Consider the following 8673-nt stretch of genomic DNA (forward strand, 5'->3'; position numbering starts at 1 on the left):
TGTCGGGGTTAAGGTATTCGGCAGAACAGAGGTAGGCAAGATTCTTGTGATCAGTTCAAATAATGAACGGTAATTCAGTCCCCTCCAGCCAGTGCCTCCACTCTTCTAATGCCCAGATGATGGCCAACAGCTCTCGGTAGGCGACAGGAAAAGAAAGCACAGGTATAAAGTTTTTGGGGAGAGGGGTCCCGCTGTGAGAGAACGCCCCTGTCAACCTCCACCACGAACTGGAGGGAGGGGTCGGGATGTCGGAGGATGGGAGCACTGGTGAAAATAGTCTTGAGTTGGTCGAAGGCTTGGGATCCTGCCAGGGTCCATTGACACGTAGAGCTGGTGGATGTAAGGCTAGTGAGAGGGATTGCAACTTTACTATAATTTCGGATGAAGCGACGGTAGAAGTTGGCAAATCCAAGGAAACGTAGTTCTTTGCGGTTGGTGGGAGTGGGGCAGTTAACGAAATGGCCAGGTCTTTGCTGAAAACTGGGGAGAGATCATGATATTTCTCAGGTACCCGCATTCGCATTCACCTGCAAGTATTCTGAATTCCACAGAATATGTGGCAGCGGAACTAGCGCCAAGAGTGAGTGTAAGGAGACGGCGGATGGCTTCTCTGTCCTGGACGGGGTGATCGAAAACCTTCTTTAATTTGGCGAAAAAGGAGTGGAATGACATGAGTACCGGGGAAGAGTTATGCCATAGCGCGGTTGCCCACTAAGCTGCTTTGCCGCGTAAAAGGTTGGTGACGAAACCAACTTTGGATTGTTCGATGGGATAGCTTAACAGTTATAAGTTGAAGACCAGAGAGCAATTTAGGAGGAATTGGTTGCAAGGTTCTATGTCCCCTGAGTAGGGTTCGGGCGGAGGAACGTGAGGCTCTTTGTATGGGAAGTGGGATGGCTCGCCGGGTGTGGGCTCGGAAGGAGGACTTATGGGAGGGCGGTCGGACTGCATTCTTGAGGAAAGGAGGGAAACTTGCTGCGTGAGGGAGTGTAACATTCCATGATCTCTTGAATAATTTTAACCTGTTTACCTATGTGGGCGCCTTGGAGGGTGAGTGCTTGAGCACCTCCGGGGTTCCTGAGTCCATGGTGGCCAGAGTATTCTGAACACGTTAAGGTTTAAACTGGACCCAGAAGCAAACAGAGGCTGAGAGAGTTGCGGTGAAAGGTTTATTGAAGAGGATATCAAGGTGGATCCCTGGGGCGTATTGGCAGTTTCGTCGGAACAGGGAAAGCGCAGCAGGCGGTGGCGTGAGCAGGTGGATGGCTTGGCGGAGGAGGTCAGCATGGCGGGGAACACCGAAGGGTACTGAGGACAAGGAAGAACACGGAGGTCAGAGGTATAGCAAAGACTGCCGTAGCTTACGTGCAGGTTTGAGAGCCGTAGTAGCACAGGAGAACATTAATACTCTGGCAGTGGATCTTGGATCTGGCAGGCTTTTATGCAGGTGGTGATGAAGGCTGATTGCTGAGAGGTGGTGCTGATTACTTGGAAGAGAGAGAGGGATGGAGGGAGGGAGGGAGAGACGGCGAGATGGGCGCACAGCGCCACCCAAGCTCCAACAAAAGAGCTTCAGGGCACAGCTCATGACAGAACCACTTTTAAACAAAATTGCAGTGTCTTTGCAACAAATGTATAAAACTTCAGTTATCATAGCATTACATCATTTGCAGAGGTACCAAGTCAGAATTAGGCAAATAGTCATTATCTTTTCTTTCTTTCATCATTGAAAAGTATAACTAGTATTCAAAGTATTTTTTTTGCTAACAAGGAAAGTGACTTAACTCTTAAACTCGTAACATGGTGTATACTACAATACTATATTATACTAGTCTACACTTATTTCCATAGTTTGGGAGAAAAAAAATGTTCACGCACCCACAACACATTGCCAAACAACAAGCTACACGATGAAACAACATTTACTGTTGGTTTTTGTTTATGGACATCAGTATTTCTACTTTTGTCAACGTTGAACAGGGCAACTACAACACTTTTGTGTCAGGCTTGAAATTAATCTATAAATCTCAAAATCTCAGTAACATCAGAAATTTATTTTTTAGCTTGTGTGCCACAAGCTAAAAAATAAATTTCGGTGTATGTTTATGTTGAGCCCGGGATTTTAGATGTGAATGGCAAACTACTTTCAGAGGCTCTAAATAGATTTTGAGCTGTCTAGATTCAATTATGAGAAAATGTTGGATTGGATCTATTTGTTTTTTTCCCTATTCTCTTTATGTGCAAAGGGATTGCCCTGTTACACTCTAAGCAGATAGAAAAAATATATATAGGAAAAGGGCATATGTCCAAGTCTACTGTATAATTGCTGCCTGGGAACAAAACAATCATCACTTAATTCACACTTTTCACATAAACATTGCAGTAAAATGGAACCAGCGACATTTCATTGACAAATCATTCTTGTGTGTTTGCTATGTTTAACAATTACTCTGTTTAGGTGGTAGTGCAGAGTGTTTGTGATTCCAGGCAGATAAAATGAGCCCTTGTCAGTGGGAGGCCTTATTCCATCCCACTCTCTCCAACACTTGTCCCTCTGCAGCCTCCCAATGCTGCAGTAGCATTGCAGCCTACCTGGGGAGAAAACAAGCTACTCTCTTCTATACTACTCTTCTATAGCACTTTTCTGTGAGTTGATGGAAGGAGAGGATTAACAGACAAGTTAGGATGCGGGGTAGAAAAACACAACAACACTAAAACCGAAAACACGATTGGATTCTAAAAAAATTGGTGGCTGTAATGATGGCCCGTGACCTATTTTACTGTATCTGCTCGGCATATTGTGTGTGAGATGCGTGGTATACTGAGTCGTGTGTCGATACATGCGTACCGGTAGGTTGCTTGGAGGGCACTACACAATAAGGCGTGATAACACATCAGTCATGCTGTATGAGTTACATAGTAGGTGCAGGATGTTGTACATAATATGTTATCTAAATGTCTTGGTCTATTTCTGGTGCTCGGCAAGCAAAAAAAATCCTAAACACTGACACCCTGGATAAATTTACGCAATCGAATGCAATCTAAAGAAGTCGGGAGATGATGATACAGTGCAGTGTAATGCAAACTTAAAAGCAGAGATCTAGGCTAGTGACGTAGATAAGCTCAAGAAATTCGAATGACCTGATTTCAGGGTTCTCAGCAAAAAAACATATGTAACTCAGTAATACGTGGATGATTTTAATTCATATTTCACATTTACTGAGGAACCATAGAGACAATATTACATCCCAAATGCTCGAAAAAGTTGGTTTGGCAAAATATGTCCCCTTTAAATTATAATTATTAAAAGCATTAGTTTTGTATTTAGCTTCCAGTTCTTTTACTGGATCTTTATGAGCATGAAGGGGTAGCCAATGACGTTTTTGCATAATTTGCATTTTTGTCATGCCACAATTCATTCATAATTTTCTTGATGTATGGAGAAATTATGTTACCAGTATCTACAGAGGAGAACACAAGCATGACAGCCATGCTCCAGGGTGCAAAAAATGTAATGTGCTACTTTAGCAGGTGCATCATGCATGTGTTATGTGTATAGGTCCTTTACAACTAGATAAATATTTATGCTCTATTACTCTTGTAAGGGAAATGAAGGTCAATCCGCCATGCCTGTGCTAAAGCTCCTCCACAGCAGTGCAAGCCCAAATATCCATGCAACAACTTTTTCTAACTCTTCCAAAAGCCGATTTGTGCTTCTCACTAAGTTCTTTTTCTTTTTCTTTTTGTGTTTTCAGAAAACCCAAACAGCAGATGAACTATGAATGCTGAACAAAATGATCTCCTCCCTCCAGCGCCAGACAATGAGAAGTCGTAGGCTAAAGGGGGCGCTGTCCAACCCCCTCTTTGTGCTGCTCTTGGCCCTTCAGATCTTGGTGGTGGCCGGGCTAGTTCGAGCACAGACCTGTCCTTCTGTCTGCTCTTGCAGTAACCAGTTCAGCAAGGTCATATGCACCCGTCGCAGTCTACGGGACGTGCCAGATGGTATCTCGACCAACACCCGTTACTTAAACCTCCAGGACAACCTCATACAGGTTATCAAAGTGGACAGTTTCAAACACCTGCGCCACCTGGAGATTCTGCAGCTGAGCAAGAATCATATTCGCAGCATCGAAATAGGCGCCTTTAACGGACTCGCTAGCCTAAACACCTTGGAGCTCTTTGATAATCGACTTACGACAATCCCCAATGGAGCATTTGAGTATTTGTCCAAGCTAAAGGAATTGTGGCTTCGGAACAACCCTATTGAAAGTATACCATCCTATGCCTTCAACCGAGTCCGCTCGCTTCGAAGGTTGGACCTAGGTGAGCTGAAACGTCTCTCCTTTATTTCCGATGGAGCCTTCAAGGACTTGAGCAATCTGCGCTATTTGAATTTGGGAATGTGCAACCTCAAGGAGATCCCTAACATCTTACCACTGGTAAGACTGGAAGAACTGGAAATGTCTGGAAATCAGCTTTCCATTGTCAAGCCTAGTTCATTTACGGGATTAGTGAACCTCCAGAAGCTGTGGATGATGCATGCCCATATCCAAACAATTGAGAGGAATTCCTTTGATGACTTGCAGTCATTAGTGGAGCTTAACCTTGCTCACAATAACCTTACCTTTCTTCCGCATGACCTTTTCACACCTCTTCATCGGATGGAACGAGTCCACCTTCATCACAATCCTTGGAATTGCAACTGTGATATCTTGTGGCTCAGTTGGTGGCTGAAGGAGTCTGTACCCGCCAATACGAGTTGCTGCGCCCGTTGCCATACTCCGACACTCTTTAAAGGTCGCTACATTGGGGAATTGGACCACAGCTACTTTCAGTGTGACGTTCCTGTCATAGTGGAGCCACCCTCTGACTTAAACGTGACAGAGGGCATGGGTGCAGAGCTCAAATGTCGGACAAGCTCCTTGACATCAATCAGCTGGCTCACACCAAATGGCTCCCTGGTGACACACGGGGCTTATAAAGTGCGACTGTCTGTACTCAATGATGGGACACTTAACTTTACCAGCGTCACAATGCAAGACACTGGGACGTACACCTGTATGGTCAGCAACACAGCGGGCAACATCTCCGCCTCGGCTGTACTCAATGTCACATCTGTGGAAAACAGCGGGGTGACCTACTTTACAACAGTCACAGTGGAGACCACTGAGACCCCAGGTGATGACAGCCACACGGCACTCCCCCCGTTCGGTTGGGTGTCATCCTCGACGACAAAAACGACTCCGGTATCAACGAGGACCACAGAGAGGACTTACACCATTCCGGTTCTTGATTTGGACGGTGAGGGAGCCCTCAACGGCCTGGATGAGGTGATGAAAACCACCAAGATTATCATTGGCTGCTTTGTGGCCATCACACTTATGGCTGCTGTTCTACTTGTTATTTTCTACAAAATGAGGAAGCAGCATAACCAACAGGATCCTGATGGCCCAGCCTCCTCTATGGAAGTCATTACCGTTGAAGAAGAGCTTGCAGGTGTTGCTGCTATTGACAGACACCTATCGCTGCCCCCACTGGAGCACTACAACCACTACAACAGCTACAAGAGCACTTATCATCATCCCTCTATGCTCAGTACCATACACAGCTCTACCACACAGGAACATTTACTGATTCAAGCCTGTTCAAAAGACAATGTACAAGAGACCCAAATCTGAGCCTAAAATTCAACTGGAACAGTTTTAGGAGTACAATGGACACCACAAAGAAGATGGAATACTGCAATATTACATTAACACAGTTAATGTCAATGACGGCGCTAAATCAACATTTGGCAAAGGAACCACAAAAGCTACTTTATTAAGTGTCTTTACAAAAACAAAGATTATTTATTTAAAAAGTATGTCTTGTGACTAAATGACAAACACTAATTGTGATAGCTTTTTAGCTTGTTTTGCTTTCTCTTTTTCCTCTCTCACTCCCTCTCTCTGTAATATTGCACAAGGAAAAGAATGGTTTGGCAAATGTGAATATGGAATGTCTAATACTGAAATGAATACAAGGTCATTGAATTAAGTGTTTGGTCGAAGCTGGCATTATTTTAGGGTTTATAAGCATTCATTTGATGGTCGTTCAGTATGAGTCCACATTGAGGCAGCTGTCGATATGATTCCCAGCATACAGTAAGATGAGTTAATTTTCCTAATCATGCGGTTCTAGCTGCCATTCAGGAGAATCTTTTGATGGAAAAGCTCTTGATGTTATCATAGGGAAGCCTGCGTGTCTGAGTACGAAATCAGTCAAATTAGTATGTGCATTTCTCCCTGTGGCTCCTTAAAGCAGCCACATATCATTCATTTTAATTAAGATGAGTAACGCCGCCATTTACCTATTATTTACACTTTAGTTCTTTCTTAATTGTTTTTTCCTGTTCATTTTCTCATGTCTATCAAGCCTCCTGTCTCCTCTCTCTCCTTCTCCTTTTCTCAGTGTCCTCATGCTTGTCCTTTGATTGTCACTGCTGCTTAATTCAGGGACGTTCCCCACCCCTTGCCATGTCTCATTTGTCTCGCGTTAGCCGTCGGCATGTGCCGCACGACGGCAGAATATTGCTTGAGAAAATGAAGGGGAGCATAAGGCTGTAGTCAGTAGCCTCCTTTTTAACCCAGTTATGATGTATGTCCATGCAGTGTCACGTTACCTCGCCATCACCCTTGGGTCACACGAGCTCATGTGCTGATCGTCCATCTGTTGGTACAGATAAAGAGGCAAATGAGGCAGCTTTGTAATGTAGTGTGACCCTGTCAGACCAATCCAAATAGGGCTAACGGACTCAGTGAAGCGGCGAGGGACCTGGCACAAAAAAAGGGAAGCTGGGTTATGTCTCATTAAACTGAATCAGCAGTTCATTTGCAGACCAACAGCGGAAAACTGATAACCCAACAGCGTTAAGACTTTTTCATCATCCATATACCGAGCATCTATCAGGGGTCGAGAACTTTGATATGGAACCAAACCCTGCTCGGTGTCATCGTTGTCAGATGAAAAAAAAAAAAAAAAAAAAAAAAAAAGGATACACTTTGATGCTGCATCATTTATAATCCATCAGAACATTGTCTCTGTAGTCAGCTTTTTTTTTTTTAATTCAGTCTTTCGGATAGCTAAAAGGAAGAACAGTAGGTGTGTGGAGGAAGGAGAGATCCACAACGGTCATGAGGGGTCTTCAAACTGAAATATGGAAGATATGAAGGAAGCGGAATAAAAAATTTATAAGGCATAAGGAGGCAAAACTAGCCATCAGACTGTCTCCATGGAAACAGTGACCTTGTGCCGAAAGTAAGATGTGGTAGATATGCCTGCTCGTCTGTTCAACAAGCTTATTTTGATTTCCCAGTGATGATTACACAGATGGCAGTGATTATTTATAAAGTTGAAAATTTTTAATTGTCATTTACAGATGGAGTAATCGAATTAGAGCAACATATGACATCATCATTGCAGAGATCTGCAGCCTCATGTTTTTAAATGAAATACATTGGTGCATGATTTGAAACTGTGACCAGTTTATTTTTACAATGCTCCTTCCTTCATTGACTTTAAATTCAGTAAGGGCTGCAACCGTGGAGGAGGAATATAATAAAGGCCCATCACTCACAGACGCATCTGCGTCTGATCAGTTAGTCACCCACATTTTTTTTCATTAGTTCTCAATTACAAATTTGATGGAAGCAAAGTATATATGAGAAGACCAATGTGTGAGTGCACACTGGAGAAATGGATTTGAAAATGCCGGCCTTTCTGGTGGTGTTATGAATGATGTGGGCATCAATAATAACATTCACTTGTGTGAACCATTCTTTCCCTTTTCTACTCTTTTCTGTCTTGGTGCCCTCAGTTTATTTTCAATGCTTTTGGTGAGTTATTGATTCAGTGTTGATGCTGGCTATAATTAAAACAGTTGGGATTTTATATACGAATATATATTTCGGAATGAGGGTTGAGATGTTTTTTGTTTTTTTTTCAGATTGATTGAATTTCTTTTCTGGATTGCTAGTGTTATGTACATGAGGAAACTGTCCCAATGTGAGGGGCTGTTTGGCGACAAGACTGAGAAAGATGTGTAGAATGTTGGAAATGAAATACCAGCAGAGTGAACTTGATTTTTGTGCAAAACCCAAGCCAAGGTCACACAATTCTTGTGAGTTATTCTGCCAATGGTGTATGTATGGGGATGGTTACTGTCTGTAGGAATATGCTCTCTTATTTTTTGGAGAGAACAACCATCAAATGGTTAAATTTCTACAAAAAAATAAATAAATAAATTAAAAATAAAACAGTTCCAAAAAAAATTGCAAAAAAAATATTAAGCTAATAATTTTACATGTGCTTCAATTGTTTAAAAAAATGCAGAATAAAAACAAGAAAAAAAGAACAGCAAGAGACTGTGCTTGTACAAGTCCAGCTAATTTCTCTGCGGATGAAGTCCACTTATTGATACCTGAGATTGTAGTTCTTTCTGTACATGAATATGAATAAAATGCTTTTTTTTTTTCCTAATAGCTTTCATGGAGCATATCGTCATGATGTTGTCAGTATTTTGTTCTCTTTATTCCATTTTGTAATGAATACATGGGTATAAATATTCAAGCAAGAAAAAATCTTCTAGCATGCAGACTACATAATTTAGAGGAATACACTTTGAAGAGATGTACT

General features: G+C 42.5%; 1 protein-coding gene across 1 annotated transcript in view; it reads left to right on the plus strand.

The window, feature by feature from the left end:
- Positions 1-8457, plus strand: part of LOC133416038 (leucine-rich repeat-containing protein 4C-like) — a 74670-nt gene extending 66213 nt beyond the window's left edge. Inside the window, exon 2 of the mRNA XM_061702666.1 lies at positions 3756-8457. Within this exon, the coding sequence (XP_061558650.1) occupies positions 3783-5678 (1896 nt within the window). The 5' untranslated portion in view covers positions 3756-3782 and the 3' untranslated portion in view covers positions 5679-8457. The remainder of the gene's footprint in view (positions 1-3755) is intronic.
- The last annotated feature ends 216 nt before the right edge of the window (positions 8458-8673 follow it).

The sequence above is a fragment of the Phycodurus eques genome, chromosome 2 (assembly GCF_024500275.1).
Source record: "Phycodurus eques isolate BA_2022a chromosome 2, UOR_Pequ_1.1, whole genome shotgun sequence".
Classification (NCBI taxonomy): domain Eukaryota; kingdom Metazoa; phylum Chordata; class Actinopteri; order Syngnathiformes; family Syngnathidae; genus Phycodurus; species Phycodurus eques.